Source organism: Salmo salar, chromosome ssa06 (genome assembly GCF_905237065.1).
Source record: "Salmo salar chromosome ssa06, Ssal_v3.1, whole genome shotgun sequence".
Classification (NCBI taxonomy): Eukaryota; Metazoa; Chordata; class Actinopteri; order Salmoniformes; family Salmonidae; genus Salmo; species Salmo salar.
In genome coordinates, this window is record NC_059447.1 from 70,236,795 (window position 1) to 70,261,817 (window position 25,023).

General features: G+C 42.2%; 1 protein-coding gene across 5 annotated transcripts; it reads right to left on the reverse strand.

Moving 5' to 3' along the window:
* On the reverse strand, positions 1–24,701 carry esr1 (estrogen receptor 1). 5 transcript variants are annotated; one of them, XM_014205564.2, is made up of 10 exons: positions 24,551–24,701; positions 23,310–23,687; positions 21,171–21,391; positions 11,763–11,879; positions 10,641–10,840; positions 10,128–10,281; positions 3,677–3,815; positions 2,683–2,816; positions 1,879–2,062; positions 1–1,602 (listed from the first exon to the last, which is right to left on the reverse strand). In XM_014205564.2, the coding sequence occupies exons 2-10, from the start codon at positions 23,606–23,608 to the stop codon at positions 1,326–1,328; spliced, it is 1,725 nt and encodes a 574-aa protein (XP_014061039.1). In that variant the 5' UTR covers positions 23,609–23,687; positions 24,551–24,701; the 3' UTR covers positions 1–1,325.
* Positions 24,702–25,023: the final 322 nt, after the last annotated feature.

A 25,023-nucleotide genomic window follows, 5' to 3' on the forward strand; every position in this document is an offset into this window, starting at 1 on the left:
TTGATCCTAAATTTCTTTATTCACAGCAATGCATGGTACATGACAGTCAGTTGAAAGGTGGGCTGTGCATGAACATAAATCACATACATTTACTGTACGTGTGGTGTGTGTGTAGACTACTGTAGAGCAGACTGATTCATCAGCAGTGGCGCTCATAAGGTGGAACAAATGAATGAGCAATGCGTTTGATCATCTCCAGATGTCTCTCTTACACACACACACACACATTATACAATTAGATTTAATTAACAATAATCTGTTCAAGTAAGCATAGAAATATCCACATAACAGCGACAGAAAAAGCTAAATTACTTGAGGCCAATATTTTACTTCTGTTTTTAATCATATACAATGTCGATGAAATATATGTTGTCAGTCAACTGAAATGCTGTGAAGTGTTCTGCAAAATATAGACTTTGAACATATTTACTCTAGAACAAAATGCAGTAATACATTAACAGAAATACATCACATTTTGTCATTTGTTTTTAATATCTTCAAACGCTTTGCTAGAACTGCTCAGAACGTTCAAGCTTTCACAAATGTTGGCTGCTTTTAAATTGATACATTTAAACAATTACATTTTCTAAACAAGGCACCTGATATCAGAATATTTGAATTAGTAGCCATAACCATAAAAAGGTATATATCAATGTTCTGAATACATCCGTCTCAGAATAATATGACAAGCAGTCATCAATGTTAAGCTACAAAAGGTATACAATGCCCACATTTCCTTTACCTGGAGAAGTGCACTTTGGTCAAGGCACAGGTGGTGTCCACACAGGGTATAATGCATTGATCTACATAGACTCTCTGCTCTATCACGTGACTCTGCTGCTAACAGTGCGCCACACGATGGCTAAATACTTGGTGCTAAGCTGCAGAACGGTAAAACTGTTGCTAAAGCCACAGAAAAGAGAACTGACTCAAAAGTTTGCAACGTTGTGAAAGGCAATGAAAATGTGTTTCTATTGGACAAATGTAGGTACTAGTCCCTCCCCGTTTCATTTTGTATGCTTACTTTTGGTTCCTAGTGAATACATCCCTGGTGTGACTGAGTACATCTCAGTCCATTGTGTACCAGTACAAAATGCGAACATTTGTAAATGTTTAATAGATTGCTGCTAAATCATTTTGACTATCTATCAAATGCAAATTAATCACTTCAATTATAAACAAATAAGTAATGAATATGCACATTAATAAATGTATATTTTTTATCCATTCTTACCTCCATACATTTCAAAATATCTCTCTCTACACATACTGTATGTAATAGGACTTTTACATCTTCCGTATCTACAAATACCTATTTCTGTATCTCACGGAATGGGCATCTGGTCTGAGCTGGGGGAGCCATACTGGAGTACCCCCGAACCAGGGCTTCTGATGTGGGTATCCTGGCTACCTCGCATCGGCCCTATGCTGGAGCCTGTGGAGGTGGTAGTGGTGGTAGAGGGGCCCTCGGTCTGTTCCCCAGCTTGGGCCACTTTGCCTGGGGATTGGAGCCGGTGACCGTCCAGCATCTCCAGGAGCAGGTCGTACAGAGGCACTTTGTTCTTACATTTTATGCTGTAAAGGTGCTCCATGCCTTTGTTGCTACATAGAGAATAGGAGAGGAGTGAGAAGGGATAGCCATAGAAATATAATCTATGGGAATAACCAAATAGGTGATGATAATATTTAACTGGCGGCAGATAATATGAATTTTCTCTTTGGCTTGTGTAACCTGCCTCCTGACTTTTAGAATAGGAATTTCCTCCATCAGGAGTGAGTACCCTCTCATGTCTAGCGTGCTGTGAACTCCTCATCTTGTGTCTGATGTGTGAAAACAAGCACAGTGCCCTCCTCCCCTACATAGTGTGCCCTCCTCACCTCATATGTCTGATGTGTGAGAGCAGGAGCAGGAGCTGGGCCTGCCGTCTTGGCTGCTGCTGCACAGAGGCTCCTGAATGGCTGATGTGGTGGATGAGGGCGTCAGTGATGTTGTCCAGCATGCTTTCCACTGCCGAGCTGTTGTGAAGGGACTCCACAGAGTTGGAACAGAAGGAGAAGGCACCTAGAGGAGATGGAGAAAGAGAGAGGAGAGGTTATTGTAACTAAAATAGAATTTGTAAAGAAAAAAATAAAAAAGAGACAGAAAGAGACAGAAGAAGAGGAAGAAGAAGAGGAAGAGACAGAGGAAGGGGAAGAGCTTGATGTTCTCAATGCAGCAACTGCTAACTCAGCAATCCATAAGAACAACACAGAAACCTGCAACAGCAACCCCAGCTCGGGTATTTATGTCTCTTACAGATTAGTCTGTCTCAAAACAAACAGAGGAGTTCTTTCTGTCAACACACAGAGAACGGAGGGTACAGTTGGCATGGTAACAATTATGGGGTACATTGACGAAGAAGGACTTAGGATCCTTCTGTTCACAGCTAATGCGCTTGAGTGGCATATTCTGTTCCACTGCTAAAAACAGTTCACCCTTCAACATTTACTAATGGGGAGTGGAATGCATTAGTCACTACTCCATGTTCATGAAGAGAAAAACACGTCTTTGCGTCAATCACTTGTAATGTTCTCAATCCCACCCACGCCGGACCCAGGGTTGAACCCACATCACAACATGAAAACATACTGAACAAAGCACCATTAATAGCTTAGTAATAACACATAAACACAGCCACTCACCAGAGTTGAGCAAGATGATGGCTTTGAGGCACACAAACTCCTCAGGCTTCAGTTTGAGCATGCGGAAGCGAGACACAGTGGCCAGGAGCATGTCGAAGATCTCAGCCATACCCTCCACACAGTCCCCTTCACTCCTGGAGGTCAAAGGTCGGAATGAGACAAGTACTGTGCAACTCTCCTGAATGACTGCAGCATTGGAACATAGTTGGTGTTCAAGGGAAGAGCCATAAAATCATAGCGTATTTCTGAAGAGCAGCCATTTAGAGTAAGCTTAATAGCTGTCCCCTAACTCCAACAGTCTTCAAACCGGTCCTGCACCATTTACTAATCATGTCAAATGGCTGTGGACACTCTAGTGGCTAGCTCTGGGCCTGGTGTCAGAGGTAATGCTCTATAATAAAACACTGATCAAATGGGAACATCACAGACATCAGAGAGAGACAGTAACAGTCCATCTTCCTCTCTCTTTAATTTCTTCCTCTCCCTCGTTCCCCTGGGTCTGCGGCGGCTTCTAGGTAACTTGTTTACTTGGAACATGGTGGGGGAAAATGGAGGGAACAGGCTGTGCGTCCAAAATACTCTGTCTCTCTCTGCCTCCCCTCTCTCTTTCCATCTCTCCCTCCTTTTCTCTGTCTTCCCCCCTCTCTCTAACAGTGTCGCGCATGCTTTTTCCATCTCTCCCTACCTCTCTCTCTTTCCCCCCTCTCTCTAACAGTGTCTCATATGCTTTTTCCATCTCGCCCAAGAGTCATCACTTTGATTAAATTTCACTCCTCTCTGTCAAGTTTAATGTGTAATGACCGGGACATGTGCAGGTGAGACAGTGTGTTTTTCTCTCCAAGGGGAACATGATAATTAGACTCATTGTGACCTTTAGAGCTACACTGACAAGATACGAAGTGTAAATCTACAATGTTGGTGTGTGTGTGTGTGTCTATGTATGTATGTATGTATGTATGTATGTATGTATGTATGTATGTATGTATGTACACACCTGTCCAGTATGAGGTCCTGGGCAAAGATGAGTTTCCCAGGGCAGTGGATGGACCTCCATATGAGTCCGATCATCAGCACCTCCAGCCAGGAACTCTCCAGCAGCTGCACCTGGTCATGGAGAGACAGCTCCTGGAAACCTACCAGAGACACGGTCACACTGGGGTCAAACCACATATAACCCACTATCGACCATACATTAACCACTAGTCCGCTCAAACCTTTGACTAGCTACCCAGACTCCTTGCTCTGGCCAAACGCTACGCCAAGCCCACGGATGTTCATTTGTTCTCTGCAATGAGTCTGGATCTGAGAACCTCCACGACCCTTCACCAAATGCGAACACATTCGGAGATGTCTGATTGGTCCAGAAACCGATGGGTTGGGTCAGAGCCAGAACACACGTGAGTAAAGTGAGGGTTTGAAAATGTGTCATTGGCTTTGATACTCTAATTGGTTATAGAGGACCCAAATCGCTGATTACTTTGTTTTGTACAATGCCCCTCGTGCCCCTCACCACCACAAACAACTTCAACGATGGCTGTCAGACTAAGTACTGTATGAAGTGAACGACAGAGCAGCGGAATAATTTTGTGTAAGTTGTCAGGCTAACATAAACCCACTATCAACCATACATTAACCACTAGTTGACTAAAATCCTTTGAGATGGCCATGACTAATCTAATAGAAATAGTCAAATAGTCATTCAAAGGAAAGAAGGTCCCGTACACACTGCAATTGCAAAGTAATGAAAGTGATAGTTTCCTTTGAATAACATTTAGACATTTCAGTACAACAAAGACAGTATAGTATGAAGATAGGCAGAAACTGCTTCTCCAAAATAAATCCCCAATCACACTTGTAGGTGATGTCATGGAGACGTTGGCTAGCTGAGGTCATGCGCAGAAACACGTTATCTGGTCGTCTCTGGCTGAACTACGCATGTGCATGGCGTCAAATCAAAGGCACTTCTTCGATATAAAGCTGTTTTGACAAAAATGAAAACGTGTCTCACGAGTTTGGAGTAATAACATGTTCATATATGTAAGATACTGGCTTGAATCTAGGTTGTGCCATTAGATTTTGAGGAAAATTAACAACTAAGGAAGAATTTTTCACTTCTCTCAAACCCCAACCTCAGCCTGATCTGTTTGGTCTGTTTGGCGAGTGTTCCCGGAAGTCTTGCGATGTTGCGCCTCTGGGTTTAGAAACTCTGTGAGTATAATCTGTGATTGACTGGACCACTGTGGTTGAAGCATATCAATATATATTTCATCATGTGATACTTGTAGGTTTCCTTGCAGGCCTAAAAGAGAAACTAATAAAATAAAATAAAATCTAAATAAATCTTGATCTGAACTTTTTAAGATAAATGCTAAGCATTAAACTTCTTCCAACCATTGTGAATTGGCCAAACTGCAATCTCTGTTCTGGTACGGGTCCTTATCACCACCACTCAGCTGTCCTAATTCATATCCAATTACCTCCCAATCACTTCCATTGTTCCTCTCTGTACCTGGCTAAATACTCCTGCAATTAAAACTGTGTGCTTTCAGGCTCTTAGTGACGCACACTGGAACAACATAATCACATCTGTGTTGACTTAGACAGCGTCGGGGGGAGGTGAACGTGTGTGTGTTGTGTGAGCGTGTGTTTGTGTGTGTATTTAGTTTATTTGGATCCCCATTAGCTGTGCATGGTCCCATGTGGCTCAGTTGGTAGAGCATGGGGCTTGCAACGCCAGGGGTTCAATTCCCACAGGGGACCAGTATGAAAATGTATGCACTCACTACTGTAAGTCGCTCTGGATAAGAGTGTCTGCTAAACTACTGAAATGTAAAAATGTGCATAAGCCGCAACTATTCTTCGTGGGGTCCAAAAATATACAAGCATAATACACTACAAAAGAAAAATTATTTAAGAGACTAGAACATAGACTACATATACATTTTATCCAAAACCAACTATTTCAAGAAAATGCAGGACGTTAAGGCAGTTTTGCCCTGAGGTGCAGCTTGATTTGAGCATGCTGCGATGGAAGACTGTTCCATGCCACCACTTCTCTATATAGTGCTGTTTGCTTCCCAAAACCCACTATGAACTTGGGGACCGCGAAGAGACCCCTGGTTGCATGTCGGGTATAGTATGCATGTATTTTAGCGCTGTATGTCAGTTGACTATTCCAACATATTGGCGCTTTCAGCACAATATTATTTCTCATAAAAACAAGGGAGTGATGCAGTCAATCGCTCCTCTATACTCTGAGCCAGGAAAGACTGACATGCTGTTGACATTGGCCCTCTGTGTGCATTGAAGGCCAAGACGTGCCACTCTGTTCTGGGCCAGCTGCAGCTTTCCTAGGTCATTCTTTGCAACACCTGACCATATGACCGGGCAATAATCAAGATTCAATAAAACTAGGGCTTGCAGGACTTGTTTGAGAGTGGTGTTAAAAATGCAGAGAATCTCTTTATTACAGACATACCTATTTCCATCTTTACAACAGTTGAATCAGTATGCGTTGACCATGCCAATTTCCAGTCTAAGGTGACACCAAGAAGTTTAGTCTCTTCAACTTGCTCAATAGCCATATAATTGATTACCAGATTCAGCTGAGTGTGTGTGTGTCTAAGGCGCTGTGTATTTGTTCGCCTAAAGGACCCTTTCTGAGGTGATGACTGTCATCATCAACATAATGCCTGTAATGTCCCAGCGTGTGTGTGCATGGGCGCCTGACTATGTCTGATAGTGGGGGGGAGGGGGCAAAGGCTTGGGGGGGCTGCATTTTCTTTCTCCACACTTTCTTAACATATTTGTGAACAGAACACAACCATTTTTCTTAGGTTTAGGAACAATAAATTCTATTGAAAAAGTGTTTTAATTACTAATCTCTTCCCTTCCCTGAAACTTCCACCCCCAATAATGAATTGACAGGTCTGAAACCCTACCAACCCTGTGACTCACAAACATCCCGCCCCCTTCTCTGAAAATCCCACCCATAGTGATTGATTTACAGGTCTGAAACCCTACCAACTCTGTTACTCTCACAAATATCCTGCTCCTCCCCTGACAATCTCACCCACAGTGATCAATTGATTGGCCAAACTGTTAAGAATGTGGGCAGGAAGCGACCGGGAGACCCATGAGGCGACACACAATTGGCCCAGTGTCGTCCGGGTTAGGGGAGGGTTTGGCCGGCTGGGATGTCCTTGTCCCATCGTGCTCTAGCGACTCCTGTGGCGGACCGGGAGCATGCACGCTGACACAGTCGCCAGGTGTACGGTGTTTCCTCCGACACACTGGTGCGGCTGGCTTCCGGGTTAAGCGTGCATTGTGTCAAGAAGCAGTGCAGCTTGGCGGGGTTGTGTTTAGGAGGACGCACGGCTCTCGACCTTCGCCTCTCCCGAGTCCATACGGGAGTTTCAGCAATGGGACAAGACGAAATCGGGGAGAAAAAGGGGGTACATTTTCTTTTTTTAAAATAAGAATGTGGCCAGGAAAACGCAGGGGAGGAATAAACTACATGTTTTACCTAATAATAATTTTTATTTGAACGTTGTACTTGGTAGGTTTAAGAAAAAGCATTGTTAAATTGCACATTAAGTTATCATATTGTTTTGTCACAAATAATGCAATCACAATGATGTAGTACAATTACAAATGTGAACTTTGATTTAACTTTTAACAATTCTTTCTCAATAGTGTTATCTGAACAAGAACTGTCAACTTGAAAATGCAAACTGCAGTTTTGCATTTAAATTTTGTCATTGATTTCGTTCACATAAAAATAATATAGCAAAAGTGATTATCAAATTTGTATTTGTTTGGCAGCTATATCCATAAATGACGGCCCCAAATCTGCAATAGAAAGAATAAAATGTAGCTCCATTAATATGGGTCATATTGAACAGTTTGGACTAGAGCCAGGTTCTCCAACCTTTTCTTTCAGAAAAGCTACTTCCTACCCCCCAAAGAAATTGCAAGCTACTCATATACAGCCTGCATATTTTGTTATTGTGTAGGCCACATTTTATGAACAGAAACAGCAATGCATACACAATGTAATTGCATTTTGGTTCTTAAAAAATCACACATTTTGAACAAAAATCTGACTTCTGGAGCCTACCTTGAGAATCTTGCATTTTTAAGATGAGAGAAAATAAGTGTTTTACATTTGAACAAATCTGTAGTCTGCAGGACTACAGATTATTTTCCAATAATTGTTTTAATTGTCATTCTGTTTAATAGTGTCCTTTAGATCAACAATCACTGAGAGTAAGTTACATATTTGACAACACATTGTAAAGAAACAGAATCATCATGAAAAGTATGAGGAACAATAAAAGTGTAATCTCAGCAATCACATTAATTGACCGTTCAGCTTTTCCTCAGACATTGACTTTTTTTGGCGCCCGTTGTTGCACTGTTGACATATTTTTTTTTAATTGACTCGTCTCAGCAGCATACATATTTGATAAAAACAGGGTATAAATGGCTTATTTGGTCGATATTACTTACCAATCCAGAGCTGTTTCATTAAAATATAAATATCCTGTGCTTTTTCATTTGGCACATACAGACACAGCTTGGCTACATTGTAACTGCGAAGCGGATATGGGGGTTCTAGCCTGACGACACACTAAATTCTTCAGCTGCTCTGTAGTTCGCTAATTGCTACACACTTTAGTCTGAGACTGCCACATTAAAGTAGTTTGTGGTGATGCGGGGCACATGGGGCGTTGTAAAAAACAAAGTCATCATTGATTGTATCACCTCTAACCAATTAGAGTATCAAAGCCAATGACGAATTTCCAAACTACCAATTTACCCAAGTGTGTTCTGGCTCTGGCCCAACCAATCGGATTCTGGACCAATCAGACAGCTCCGAATGTGTTTGCATCTGGTGGAGGGTCAGAAAGGTAATCAGATCCAGACTCATTGCCGAGAAGAAACTAAGGTCCGTGTGCGTGGCCTAGCATTTGGCTAGTTGGCCAGGCAAATGGGGCTTGGACAGGACTGTTACTTTTGCAAATGAATGAAAACATTTTAACAATATGATTTAACCAATTGAAGTTGGGAAAACAGAGATGGCAAAAATGCAAATGGTGTTAAATGCCGGTAAACAGCTTGGGGGGGATTATTTAACAGATTTATATTTTTCACTATCTACTTGCGAGCTACTCATTGACAGCCTGCGAGCTACCGGACATGCAGTTTTCTGCTAAGGTGCAACCTTTGGTAGGCTGATGAAAGGTTACTCCGAGTCAGAGGCTGCGCTACAGCAAGCCCAATCAGACATGCCCGTTCTCATCTGGGTTCTAACAGGCAAAGTGAAATGATACAATTAATTTTCTTGTGGTTCATGCGGCTCAAATGAAATGTGACAACACCATTGGACATGAAACAACGATACAAATGTAACAACAACACAACAAAATAGATAAACAATTATATTTGCAGGTGTCTTTTCATTTTAAACACCAGTGGTGCAACTAGTGCTTTTTAACTGCACTGAACCAACACAGTGACGCGGGAGCAAAACAACTAGTGCTTTTTAACTGCACTGAACCAACACAGTGACGCGGGAGCAAATCAACTAGTGCTTATTAACTGCACTGAACCAACACAGTGACGCGGGAGCAAAACAACTAGTGCTTATTAACTGCACTGAACCAACACAGTGACGCGGGAGCAAAACAACTAGTGCTTATTAACTGCACTGAACCAACACAGTGACGCGGGAGCAAAACAACTAGTGCTTATTAACTGCACTGAACCAACACAGTGACGCGGGAGCAAAACAACTAGTGCTTTTTAACTGCACTGAACCAACACAGTGACGCGGGAGCAAAACAACTAGTGCTTTTTAACTGCACTGAACCAACACAGTGACGCGGGAGCAAAGCAAACTTTCAAGTGGTCAACACCATTTATCTTGAGGTGATGGGGGGAGGGGGTGTAAAACGCAAACATATAAAATTGACATATCTATTTTTATTTATTCATATGAACTTTAAAATGACAAATTACCCAATGGATCATCATTTTCTGGTAAAGAAGTGGCAGTGCAAAAACATACGTCTGCACCCCTATTTTGAAAGCCTATGAGTGTGTGTGTGTGTGTGTGTGTGTGTGTGTGTGTGTGTGTGAGACAACAGCACCCGGTCACTGCCACTACCAAGGCCTGAAACCACAGGAGGAGAGAGGTTGCAGCCCTGTGATTAGACAAGGCCATAGTCTAGGACACATAGCGAGTGCGTAGGGGTCTGCTTTGTGTGTGTGTGTCCGTCAGTGTGTGTGTGAGAGAGAAAATGAGTCCTATTCAAGCCTTGTTGGAGTGATTTTACTTATCTGGCTAGTAAAAATCTAGCTGGTGTATTTTTGAAGTTTGTAATGACAGTATGTGATATTATGACATCATCAATCATTTCTGTGCCATGTTAGGTTCTTGCCTGGTACTTTCTTAGCCCAAGCGATCATGTGCACCAGCTCCTTGTCGGCCATGCTGGTGAGCAGGGTCATCATGGTGACCTCTGTGTAGGGGCGGGCCACCTTCTGACGAGAACACAGGGCCGGAGGCTCTGCCCCCTGCAGCAGGAACAGCACCTTGGGGGAAGAGCAGGAGGTTATGACAGAGTTAGAAAAGATCAGCACCTTGGGGGAAGAGCAGGAGGTTATGACAGAGTTAGAAAAGATCTGCACCTTGGGGGAAGAGCAGGAGGTTATGACAGAGTTAGAAAAGATCTGAACCTTGGGGGAAGAGCAGGAGGTTATGACAGAGTTAGAAAAGATCGCACCTTGGGGGGGGCACCACTCATTCAATTGCAATTGTACCCCTGCAGAATATATGTGAGTAAATGTAATTATAATAATTTGTGTGTTACTTTGTGTTTCCACATACATGTTAATTTATACTAACTGACTTCTTTAGTGCTGTTGCTTAGAGATCTATGACATGTTCAGACCTGTTCAGGAGGCATGGTGATTCTGGGCCCACACCATCCTCCACCACCACTGAGGCTGCTGCTGCTGCTGTTCCTACCCCCGTCCTGAGGGGGCGCTGTCCTGTGCTCCAGGTCACCATAGGGTTTCTCTCTGTCACCAGCAGGGCCACAATACCGCTTGTCCTTCCTGAGAACCCGCCCACCACGGTCCTTACGCAAGCCTGGGGTATAGAGTAGAGTTAGTAAAGAACACGCACGTACACACACACACAAACATATACATACAGTACCTGTCAAAAGTTTGGACACACCTAATCATTCCAGGGTTTTTCTTTATTTTTTATTATTTTCTACATTGTAGAATAATAGTGAAGACATCAAAACTATGAAATAACACATATGGAATCATGTAGTAAGAAAGTGTTAAACAAATCAAAATCTATTTTACATTTGAGATTCTTCCAAGTAGCCACCCTTTGCCTTTGCCAAATAAATGAGCTACCACTTCCACTCGTCCAGCCAGAGATCAATTAACCAAATACACAGACAGCGATTCAGTGAAACAAAACCACATTGATTGATTATCAGACAAGTCACATGCATTTGGTCTGGAGTAGGACAGGCTATATGAGTAAAGAGAAAAATCCACTAGCAAAATGTTCTGATCATCTAATATATGAGGGAATTAGAATAAAGATGATCATTAGCCTTAACTTAGCTAACATTTACCCAGCCTAATTCTTACCAGATATTCAAACGGAGATTCAGTGAAACCAAAAATCGAACATTGATTGATTTATCTAGAGGAGTCCCCCACGCTTGTGAGAAATGAATAAACTATGCTGAAGGCCATAATGTGCTATTACATGTTTTGCCAATCTGCTGTGCATGTTGTGTATTTTGTAGAATTGCATTAGTGCTACATTGCATTGGGGGAAAATGTTGTAATTTTCCTGGTCTTGTCATGACATTTTTTCAGGAAATATGAAGAGTGGTCCCGGGATAGTCCCGGTATCCCGGTTACTGGTGTTAATCTATCATCTTAACTGATACTTTTCAGACTACTGAGGCAAGCCAAACCAAGACAAACTGTAAGTTGTGTGTGTATGTCCATTGTGAGCACCACTGTGTTCCCTTACTCACCTCCTTTCACCATCCCCACTTCATAACACTTTCTGAGGCGGCATGCTTGGCAGCTCTTCCTACGATTCCTGTCCATTGTACACTGGTTAGTTGCAGGGCACATGTAGTCATTGTGACCTGAAATAAACAGAAAGATTGGGCTGAGACCCCCAGTCCAATCACTAGGACTGCTGTACATGTTGATTTTCCATGTATCTCTGGCGTAGAGGGAATTAAAATGTATGATTACCATGTAGACCAGCTGCGTTCTGATTATGTGTATTTTGCTGTGGGATGTCCACCATCCCCTCGAAATATTCTGTATGTCATTTCAGATTCCTCTTCCTTACAAGGTCAAATTAACTCAGTTACCCAGGACCACCTATTGAACTTTATCTTTAGACTGAAAGAACATTTGGTTATGGTTTTAAAACATGTTCAATTTCAGCATTGATGAAACTGTAGTGTCTATGGCATACCACATTGATGTGGTCCTGATGGACTGGAACTGAATATGTTGGGTTAGAGATTTGATCAGCCTAAAAATTGAAGCCTGATGCTACCTGAGCCTGATGAACCCAAAAAACGTATTGTATTTAAATGTATTCAATTTTGAGTTTGCATCCCAATATTACACTTTATATACAACACAGAAGACTCAACTATAACAAAACCGTTTGACATAGAAACACCAGATGTTTGCTAGATCTTTTTAAATAACATTTATTAATTTTGAAAATATGAAGAAAAAAAATAGATTTTTTAAATTTATAATTAAAAAAAAAAATGATTTATTGAATATTCGAAACATACAATATACTTGCAGTGAAGCCGCTCAATAACTACATCATACCAGTCATCCAACAGACTCCCATTCAGAGCGACACACAGAAGCATCCAGGGTCAATGCCCTGCTCAAGGGCATGTTGACCGATCTACCACCAGGCCAAAAAAACGTGAACCCGAACCTTCCAAGATTACTCCACAGTTCCCCAATAGCTGTCCCTCAACCATCCGAGACCCCTCCCACAGTCCCCCCAGGAAGAAAAAATTTAATAAAAAAGACAATTAATTCCATTCCCCACCCGCAAGAACCCCCCAATGCACCAACAACCAAGAGAATGAACTAAAGAGGAAAAAAAGGAAAAGACAGAAGAAAACAGCAAACAACAATTTTTTTTATAATACATTTAAAACAAAGGACATCAAGGACAACTAAAATCATAACAGCAATGCCAACTGTATATGTTTGTGTGCATGTCTGGCACTATTACATGTATGTGTGTGTTCTTGTATGTGTTTGTTTGAATGAGAGTGTGTGTATATGCATGTGTACAAACACCTGCATGGCATCAGCCTCAGGCAAACCGGCATTAGCGGTAAAAAAACTGCCACTTAGTGTCATTCAAATGTACTTTTTATTATGTTTTATTTTGACTTTTTTTTAAACTTTTGTCTTTGACCATCATTCTATCTCTCACACAGCAACTCCACTCCCACTTGTCTCCAATTCCACATCCCAACCCTCAGCTTCCCTCAGCCCATCCCATCTATCTCTGCTGGCCACCCACTTCGGGTTTCTACGCAACACATATCTTTCAACTATGCTGTGATGTTTAATGTACAGTTTCAATCTATCTAATCGAATACAATCCACAGATTGCAAGTTTAAGATAAATACTTTTACTAAGAGTATTAGTATATTAGTAATTGACTGACCTGGTCTCTCCAGATCTCCAAACAGTACTATTTCTAGGGTCAATTTTAGATCAATGCTATGCATTTTCAGCCATTCCTGAACCTGAGACCAGAAACAGGCTACCTGAGGGCAATACCACAATAAAGGGTCTATTGATTCTGTATCCTCACAACAAAATCTGCAGAGCTTCGATGATTTTATGCCCCAAATATTCAACATTTTGTTGGTGGCAAGAATTCTATATAATAATTTTAGCTGAAAAGCACGAAGTCTTGAATCTTGCGTTGTTTTATATATCAACTCATACACCCTATATCATGTAATCGGTACATCAAAAATCTATATAAAAATATGAAAAATATTAATAACATTCCACCCACGAGGCCACTAGAGGGCGATTTGGTCATTTGACTGCAGAAAAGGGCTACATAAAATACGTTTTGTTGTCCTTCTCTGCATAATGTTAATGACATGCTTGAATAATATACGATTAGAATAAGATGCACACGGCTTTGAATGGAGCATTGAATGGTTATGGGTCTGAATAAATAACTGCTATAGCCCAGGTTGGAACTGGGACGATAATTTGGCCTTGGCATTTTATCCACACCAGCCCACATCACAGTGCGTGCTGCCAATTCCACAGGGCTCCAGACTTTTCCCCTGGTGTCACTGGTGTCATTAAGTTTTACATTTGGTGGCACCAGCCCTTGATTTGGTCGAGCCAAAATCATGAGTAATCATCTTATAAAGTAATTCATAGTGCTTTATTAAGAAGTATAATACATATACTGTACTACTGACGTATTCAAGAAATACATGATTTAATCTAACACATCCAAGCAGGAATGCATGATTCAAAATATTTTGATGTGCAACCTAATCCAGTGATTGTCAATAATTTGGGGTTGACAATTAGACAATACACAGAGTACAACAAATTAGGTACACCTTCCTAATATTGAGTTGCACCCCTTTTGGCCCTCAGAACAGCCTCAATTCATCAGGGCATGGACTCTACATGTGTTGAATGCGTTCCACAGGGATGATGGCCCATGTTGACTCCAATGCTTCCCAAATTGTCTGGACGTCCTTTGAGGCACTTAAATATTTTGTCTTGCCCATTCACCCTCTGAATGGCACACATACACAATCCATGTCTCAAGGCTTAAAAATTGAATTGGATTTATTAGGTGACATCAAAAAACTTTCACCTGGATTCACCTGGTCAGTCCATGCTACAGAAAGAGCAGGTGTTCATAATGTTTCGTACAGTCAGTGTAGTTGCTATATTTTACTGTTAAAATAGGACTGATTTTTGGGGGGTTCAATAGAGATTAATTACATACATCTTCATGTGCAGTAACCAGGGGCGCAATATTCACTGGGGACGGGGGGACATGTCCCCCCCACATTCTGAAATTGCATTTTTATCCCCCCCAGTTTTATCATAGAATGTGATACAAAACGAGCCAACAATGTGCTTTAGGACCATGCAGACGCCTCTGAGCAGTTGGGTAGGCTATTTGGAGTATTTATCCGACTGGATAAAAAAATGAATAAATTATGTCCTCCCCCTCCTCTAAAACCAAAGTTGCGCCACTGGCACTAACTAATATCATAGGCTAATCATTTGGGGTTCCATACCTGAGAAAGTGGAAACTCAAAACACATTACATATAACTCTAAATATAATAGCCACTGCTAGTAGCCATGTATTACATTTACATTACATTTAAGTCATTTAGCAGACGCTCTTATCCAGAGCGACTTACAAAATGGTGCATTCACCTTATGATATCCAGTGGAACAACCACTTTACAATAGTGCATCTAAATCTTTTAAGGGGGGGTTAGAAGGATGACATTATCCTATCCTAGGTATTCCTTAAAGAGGTGGGGTTTCAGGTGTCTCCGGAAGGTGGTGATTGACTCCGCTGTCCTGGCGTCGTGAGGGAGCTTGTTCCACCATTGGGGTGCCAGAGCAGCGAACAGTTTTGACTGGGCTGAGCGGGAACTGTGCTTCCTCAGAGGTAGGGGGGCCAGCAGGCCAGTGGTGGATGAACGCAGTGCCCTTGTTTGGGTGTAGGGCCTGATCAGAGCCTGAAGGTATGGAGGTGCCGTTCCCTTCACAGCTCCGTAGGCAAGCACCATGGTCTTGTAGCGGATGCGAGCTTCAACTGGAAGCCAGTGGAGAGAGCGGAGGAGCGGGGTGACGTGAGAGAACTTGGGAAGGTTGAACACCAGACGGGCTGCGGCGTTCTGGATGAGTTGTAGGGGTTTAATGGCACAGGCAGGGAGCCCAGCCAACAGCGAGTTGCAGTAATCCAGACGGGAGATGACAAGTGCCTGGATTAGGACCTGCGCCGCTTCCTGTGTGAGGCAGGGTCGTACTCTGCGAATGTTGTAGAGCATGAACCTACAGGATCGGGTCACCGCCTTGATGTTAGTGGAGAACGACAGGGTGTTGTCCAGGATCACGCCAAGGTTCTTAGCACTCTGGGAGGAGGACACAAGGGAGTTGTCAACCGTACAGAACTTGTATTCATCCAACAGTAAATTCAATGTCCTAAGAAAACTTTGCAGACCTAATAGGCAAATGCCCTCTCAATGACCGGTGCAAATTGTGCACGTGCACCGTTCCATATCTCAAAGCCATGTTAAATATCTTGGTTGTAAAATAGTTGCTATTGAGGTGAATATGGAGAAAGAAAAATGTAATCTACAGAAAGCTGAGACCCTCCTCTCTTCGACAAGGACAAGGGGATGAAGCTTCCAAAGCTGTGTTATAGGATCAGAACACATTGTTATAGAACACATTTTCGCTCATCACAGCAGCAGGCCCCCGCGAGAACACATGCACCGCAGCAGAGCAGACACTTTCATTACAGGGATCATGAGGATAATGCACTTTACTGTTTGACCAAATCATGGTTTTAGCATCCCAAAAAATAGGACGTTTTGAGTGAGGTTACAACATAGAATGTGCTCTTTCTATGTTTAAAGGCACCCTTTACAGCGATCTTGCTGTCTATGATCTCGGCTGTCTATGATCTTGGCTGTCTATGGTCTTGGCTGTCTAACTGATGACAGCGTTTGAATGTGAGTTTGCATGAGCTCAGCTAGAACAGATAGATAGAACAGATAGAACTCAGATAGAACTCATCCTATCACAAAACCGGCAAGCCCATCTTGGTAGGGGTGCGCGCAATAGCCCCGAGACTGCCGTGCAGCTCCCCCAGGACTGCCGCACAGATTTTTTTTTATATCAGCCAACAGAGAAGAGCACGAGATTTAATTTCATTCAACTTTCTAGAGCAGTGGTCACCAACTGGTCGATCCCCAAGGCATTCCTAGTCTATCGCCAAACAATTCTATAGAAACCGAACAATAAAGCCTTGTGTTCCTATTTATTTTATTTTTCTTGGGCTGTTGGCGGTAGGTGCACCTGATTTATCTTCCCTGCGCCAGGTAGGCGAACTGTTGCCATTTTGAACCATTTCATGTGTCTGAAGATACAAACTCAGCCTTTCCAGTGGGCCAGAGAGCATATCAAGTGCACTATAGGTCTACCGCTGGCCAATCAGATGGCTCAGATGACCGTGTCTACAGTAACGTAGCAGGCATTAAAAGAAAGCTACAGTAAAATTGATAGTGTGAGATTTCAAAAACATGACTAGAGAGAGACTGTCAACGAATACAGCAAAGAGCTGCTGTTTTTATGAGTTCATGTTCTTACTCAGCACTATCAACACTTTGTATTCAACACTTTTATAAGCCATAAAATGTGCATTCTTCCTATTTCCACTCAGCGCTACAACAAGCACTGCAGCAGTAATGAATGAGTAGGAAAGTGTATCTATAGGCTTGCGTTGTTATTAGTGGCTTAAGTGTTTTTTATATCGAGGAATATTTCACTTAATCTGTTCATAGGAGTAACAACATGAATTTGTGCATGAGGCAGAAATAATGCTGTGCGATTAGAGTTTGCCATCAGCTGGAAGACAGTGTCCCTTTTTGCGGAGGAAAGGAATAGCTGAGACTGACCATCAGATGCAGGCACCATCAGTCCAGTAAAATAAAAAGCTAATTATTTAAATGTACAGTGAGGGAAAAAGTATTTGATCCCCTGCTGATTTTGTACGTTTTCCCACTGACAAAGAAATGATCAGTCTAGCATTTTAATGGTAGGTTTATTTGAACAGTGAGAGACAGAATAACAACAAAAAAATCCAGAAAAACGCATGTCAAACATTTTATAAAATGATTTGCATTTTAATGAGGGAAATAAGTATTTGACCCCATATCAATCAGAAAGATTTCTGGCTCCCAGGTGTCTTTATACAGGTAACGAGCTGAGATTAGGAACACACTCTTAAAGGGAGTGCTCCTAATCTCAGTTTGTTACCTATATAAAAGACACCTGTCCACAGAAGCAATCAATCAATCAGATTACAAACTCTCCACCATGGCCAAGACCAAAGAGCTCTCCAAGGATGTCAGGGACAAGATTGTAGACCTACACAAGGCTGGAATGGGCTACAAGACCATCGCCAAGCAGCTTGGTGAGAAGGTGACAACAGTTGGTGCGATTATTCGCAAATGGAAGAAACACAAAAGAACTGTCAATCTCCCTCGGCCTGGGGCTCCATGCAAGATCTCACCTTGTGGAGTTGCAATGATCATGAGAACGGTGAGGAATCAACCCAGAACTACACAGGAGGATCTTGTCAATGATCTCAAGGCAGCTGAGACCATAGTCACCAAGAAAACAATTGGTAACACACTACGCCGTGAAGGACTGAAATCCTGCAGAGCCCGCAAGGTCCCCCTGCTCAAGAAAGCACATATACATGCCCTTCTGAAGTTTGCCAATGAACATCTGAATGATTCAGAGGACAACTGGGTGAAAGTGTTGTGGTCAGATGAAACCAAAATGGAGCTCTTTGGCATCAACTCAACTCGCCGTGTTTGGAAGAGGAGGAATGCTGCCTATGACCCCAAGAACACCATCCCCACCGTCAAACATGGAGGTGGAAACATTATGCTTTGGGGGTGTTTTTCTGCTAAGGGGACAGGACAACTTCACCGCATCAAAGGGACGATGGACGGGGCCATGTACCGTCAAATCTTGGGTGAGAACCTCCTTCCCTCAGCCAGGGCATTGAAAATGGGTCGTGGATGGGTATTCCAGCATGACAATGACCCAAAACACACAGCCAAGGCAACAAAGGAGTGACTCAAGAAGAAGCACATTAAGGTCCTGGAGTGGCCTAGCCAGTCTCTAGACCTTAATCCCATAGAAAATCTGTGAAGGGAGCTGAAGGTTCGAGTTGCCAAACGTCAGCCTCGAAACCTTAATGACTTGGAGAAGATCTGCAAAGAGGAATGGGACAAAATCCATCCTGAGATGTGTGCAAACCTGGTGGTCAACTACAAGAAATGTCTGACCTCTGTGATTGCCAACAAGAGTTTTGCCAACAAGTACTAAGTCATGTTTTGCCGAGGGGTCAAATACTTATTTCCCTCATTAAAATGCAAATCAATTTATAACATTTTTGACATGCATTTTTCTGGATTTTTTTGTTGTTATTCTGTCTCTCACTGTTCAAATAAACGTACCATTAAAATCCGTTCAGATAATCCGTTCACCAGCAGTTGGAACCAAAAATCTCATATTTGGACTCATCAGACCAAAGGACAGATTTCCACTCGTCTAATGTCCATTGCTTGTGTTTCTTGGCCCGTCTCTTCTACTTATTGGGGTCCTTTAGTAGTGGTTTCTTTGCAGCAATTCGACCATGAAGGCCTGATTCACGCAGTCTCCTCTGAACAGTTGATGTTGAGATGTGTCTGTTACTTGAACTTTGTGAAGCATTTATTTGGGCTGTAATTTCTGAGGCTGGTAACTCAAATGAACTTATCCTCTGCAGCAGAGGTAACTCTGGGTCTTCCTTTCCTGTGGCGGTCCTCATGAGAGCCAATTTCATCATAGTGCTTAATGGTTTTTGCGACTGCACTTGAAGAAACTTTCAAAGTTCTTGAAATGTTCCTAATTGACTGACCTTCATGTCTTAAAGTAATGATAGACTGTTGTTTCTCTTTGCTTATTTGAGCTGTTAATATGGACTTGGTCTTTTACCAAATAGGGCTATCTTCTGTATACCACCCCTACCTTGTCACAACACAACTGATGGCTCAAACGCATTAAGAAGGAAAGAAATTCCACAAATTAACGTTTAACAAGGCACACCTATTAATTGATATGCATTCCAGCTGACTACATCATGAAGCTGGTTGAGAGAATGCCAAGAGTGTGCAAAGCTGTCACCAAGGCAAAGGGTGAAGAATCCCTTTGAAGAATCTCAAATATAAAATATATTTTGATTTGTTTAACACTTTTTTGGTTACTATATGATTCCATGTGTTATTTCATAGTTTTGATGTATTCACTACTATTCTACAATGTAGAAAATAGTAAAAATAAAGAAAACAAATGGAAGGAGTAGGTGTGTCCAAACTTTTGACTGATATTGTATATATACTGTAGACTCCCAGCTTTCATTTGACACCAAATTGTATGTGTACCTATGATCATCCAATATTATTCAGATATATTAGGCCTATAATTACTGTGGCATTAGCTATGCTGCAACAAATGTACCTGTCACAAGAAAAAAAGTGACCAGCTGGTGAGATGCTACATGCATAGTGGAGGTGTCATAACACCCATAAAACCTAGCGGTCAAACAGGGAAATGGTTCCAATTGTTTATCCACCATTCAATTACTAAATTTAGCAAACATTTGATAGTTCATCCAGAGATTGTTACCTTTGCCTCGATTCGGCAGTCTGTCCAGATCATCATGGCATTTATAGTTCTTTATGATAGCCACATTAATTAATTATAATTTCATTTTGGGGGGGTAAATCCAGGTGAATATATAGGTAAAACTCACCTTGTCCTGGAGAGAGTTACACGGTTATCAAAATGTCACAAAACACAGACCTTATTTTAAAAGTTTCTAAAAAAGAATGGTGGAAAAACAATTGGAACCATTTCCTTGTTTGACAGTTAGGTTTTATGTGTAGTATGACTCATAATGTGGTACTCTATTGTGAACTGTGCGCCATACTGACATGCGCTGTCTTTCCCAACTCCATCCGCATGCGGCACCAATGATATGCTTTGGAGAAGAAAAAAAACTATCTGTGGTGATTGGCTCGTGATTTGCTAGTGTCAAAGGAGGCAGAACCGATGAGAACATCAGATTCTCCAGGAAAATTTCAACCAACGGCCTCCTACATACTCCCAATATGGTTCCCGACAGGCTACAAATTTAATTCACATATAAGTGACTCGGCCAGATATACTGTAAATTGACCTTACAACGCTGGTTAGGAGCCACACACACACACACACACACACACACACACACACACACACACACACACACACACACACACACACACACACACACACACACACACACACGCACACACACACACACCAACACCGAGACGCACACACAGACACAAACACACACGCACAGAGATGCACCCACACACACACACATGCACGTATACGCACACACAAAACACACACACACACACACACACACACACACACACACACACACACACACACACACACACACACACACACATTGCATTGACAGAGATGTTAAGAAGCGGAGTGGGATATAGTAGTAGGGATGAGAGGAGGCTTACCTTGGATGCTCCTTTTGAAGAAGGCTTTGCAGCCCTCGCAGGACCAAACTCCGTAGTGGTACCCAGAGGCAAAGTCGCTGCAGACCGCACAGTACCTCGTCTCGTTGGCCATCTCAAACACCCTGACCCCTGACCCTGCCGCAGCGTACGACTGCTGCCTATTGGAGGTGATGCAGAGCTTCTCCTCTGACGCTGACAGCTGATTGGTTACCACACTCGACCTGCAACACAGGGTTTGTCAGATGATTGTCTTTGCTGGGATGAGTCAAAGATAGTTGATTGACCGCTCTAACAATGGGAATACAGTAAATGTCCTCAAAGATGGAAGGCAGGCGGGAGGAGGCGAAATCAGCTGGGACCATTCAAGCCAATTAGAGGGCAGATACGTGTGTGAACAACAAGTCATGGAGATAGAGGACTCATCTTTGTATTTGTACCCATCATAGCGTCTGTGACAGCATGGGCAGTGTCATTGAGGGTATCTCCATTTTAAAGTAGTACATTTTCTTCTTCATTGGCTGATTGCTCCCAACTCATATGAATCCCCACCGAGGTGACTACTTTAAATTGGTGGAAGCCCTCGATGCCAATGACAATGTTAAAATGGGTTATATCCATGATGAGTTCTCTATCTCTATGACAAAGGGCACAACTCCGATATGAAGTCGTTGCCGAAATGCCACTTATATCAGTGCATTCGTAACAATCTAACCATTACAAAACTTATATTAGATCAATAATCTTCACGTAGCTAATTAACAATAAAACATTTTTTATTGACTTCCATAAAGAAAATCCATAAATGATGGTCTCATTTTTCGTGGAAACCTCTCACTTCGCCTCTTCCTCTCTGGATGAGTCAACCTGGAGTTGTACTTTGTGACATAATTTTTTCAAGATGACAGCACTGAAAGCTTTTTTACAAACTCGTTAATTCAAATGTGCTTTTTGGGCAACATAAAATAAATACGATTGAATTGGTTTTCTCCTTTTAATAGTGTGCTGGTTGTCTTTAAAAGCATACTTCTCTAATGACCTCTGCCTTGGATTCAATCTAAGTGCTTTGAAAACATGGAACAACCAACATCAATTTCTCGGATAAAAATCTCACAACTGTCAGACAATGATTTTTTCTGATTCGAATAGAGAGAGTGAAAAGTGTAATAGAGGTTCACACCATTGAGCCTTTCAATCCCTCAAAGGACAAATTGAGCCAATTATAGCTAACAGCAGCATCTTAGATTAATCTGCTATCCCTGAGCAACTAGATCTGTCTCCATCTCATTCTGGAAATGAAATGTGCGTGTGTACTTTTGTTGTTCTTACGTATTGTTCTTTTCTCAAGGTCTCCAGCAAAGTCGTTAATCGGAGGGATTAAAGCTCCGTTGCTACGGCTTTATAAACGCTCACAATAGCCTAAATATTTCCTTTCTGATAATGAATTAATGATCTTTCATTTTTAATGACGATAACCTAGTACAGTAATGTCACATATACAGTATTTATATAATGAGCATAATACCCAACTTTGAGGACTAAACATTATTGAAAATATGTAATAAACTAAGTCCTGAGTATATGTTTAGTTTTAAAGAGTCTATTTTGGCTGATTATCATTATTTGTTGGCCAGACAATCTACTAAAAAGATGCTAGAGAAACAAAAGTACACAGAGCAAAATAACAAAATGGTATCCCCTAAAGACTGAAAAAAATATTACTGTTAATGTGGGATAAGAACAGTCAAACAATGAAGGGAACAATAAAAAAAAAAAGCCCAAACCTCTATATCTACAGTATATATTCACTCAATATAGGGTATCACTCTCTCTCTCCGAGCAAAAATATCATATGGGTCAGGACATGCCATGTCTTTATTGAAATGTTCTGTCACAATTACATAATCAGTGGTCTGATGTACCAGACTAACAGGGACATGGCAGCTGTTGAAAGATACTCCATAGTCAGCAGCTGTTGAAAGATACTCCATAGTCAGCAACATACACTGTCCAAATAACAATGATCAAATAAACATCACATCACTGATCTCATTCTCATCTACTTACATTACAACAGCACATGTTCAGCCAGAACAGCTGACTCCCATATATTAAGGCTCAACGACAGCTTAGATCACTCACCTGTATAAGGGTGTGGAAGAAGTCTCCAGGTAGTATGACTGGCTGGGGAGACCATGGTGGCCTGGGGGGTGGAGGAAGGGGCTGAGCTGGGGGCTGGAGGACACAAACACCAGTGGGCCGGTGGGACTGCTGCCCAGGGATTGCATGCTGCCATCCGAGGGGGGTCCGTGAGCATCCTGGGGGGTGGTGGAGTAATAGAGGGGGGCCGGGCCTTGGGTAGGGGCTGTGTAGTCATACCCTCCGTCCAGGTAGTTAAAGGCGGCCGCCCCACCACCTCTGCGTGTCTCCTCAGGGTACATGTTGCTGTTGGGGGTGGTCGGCTGCTGTGGTGAGAGTTTTGGGGGGGAGATGGCGTGGCTCTCCAGGGTCGTTCGGGATCTGAGAGGAGCTCCGAGAGGTTTGGAAATCTGCGTATGGGACTGTCTGACCAGCATCACATTCACAGAACAACAGCAGTGACAAGCAGCTTGATTTAGACTGGCTCACTAAGGGGTGGGAGGGGAGAAGGTCTCTGTTCTGTCTTCTCTCTCTCTTTTCTCTCGTCCCTCTCTTGCTCTGTTTCTTCCTTAACAGCCTGTGCTAAGCAACTCAATACTGGCTGTTGGGCTGAAGAGGACGGGAAGAGGCGTTCACTAGGTTCTCTCTCTCTCTTTTCTCTTCCCTCCTTGCTCTCTCTTTCCCTCCCAGGTTCCGCCTGGAGACAGCCCAAAAACATTCCTCCCTCCCACTTATTTTTGAGAGGCAGAGCTTTTCTCTTCTCCCTTAACTATCTACACTGCTGTGGGAGGGAGGGATGGAGGAAAGGACAACAAGTGACAGATATATAGAGATAGAGAGCAAGAGAGAGAAAGAGGGAGAGAAAGAGAGTGAGAGAACGAAAGAAAGAGGCAACCACTCCAACTCCCCTGTCCCCTTAAATTTTTTCTAAAACGCCAGCTTCTTTTTCTCTTCCCTGAAAAGCTTTTAGAGGACGCCACTAGGCTCCAAGGAGAGTTACACCCTGGTGTGACTTCCTCTCTGAATGCTTATCAGTCATTTAGTTACATGTACTGCAGTGGCTAGAATATCACTCCTTTCTGACTCACTCTTCTAAGAAGTTAAATCATTATTGAATGTGTCTATCAGTGGATTTATGTGCAAATCTGGCAAAATTATACGAAACAATTCCACGAGAAGGAAGCAATAAAATAGGAACCCATTACATGAAATATATACAAAGACGTCATATATACAGTACTTACCTTAATGACGTTATGGATCAATATTCAGCTCTTTGGGTCTAATCATGAGCATTGTTGTGTTGAGTGGCTATAGGGACTGTTCCTCTTTCTCCCTGTCCTCTCGCTCTCATCCCTCTTTCTGAGATCTGGCTTCGCATCACAATGATAAAAAAGAGATTTAAAAAAGGTAGAAACAAATTAACGCAGCCGGATCGATATTGATAGTGTATCTCTAGAGCAGGTCAACATGACACAGCAAACAGAATGTGAGGTCAACACCCTTCTGATGCCAACATTATGCAACTCCCAGTGGGGAAAAGATGAGTGGATTCAGACATCAGGCAATGCATGTTCTTATATGTTCCATCTTTTCATAGCCTACATCTATACAGGAAAACAGAATACAGCATTGCAGTAAGATCACCAAACTACACTGACTAAATCACACCTTACTGTAACCAAGGAAATGCTACTAATTTAAAGTACATTTTCTT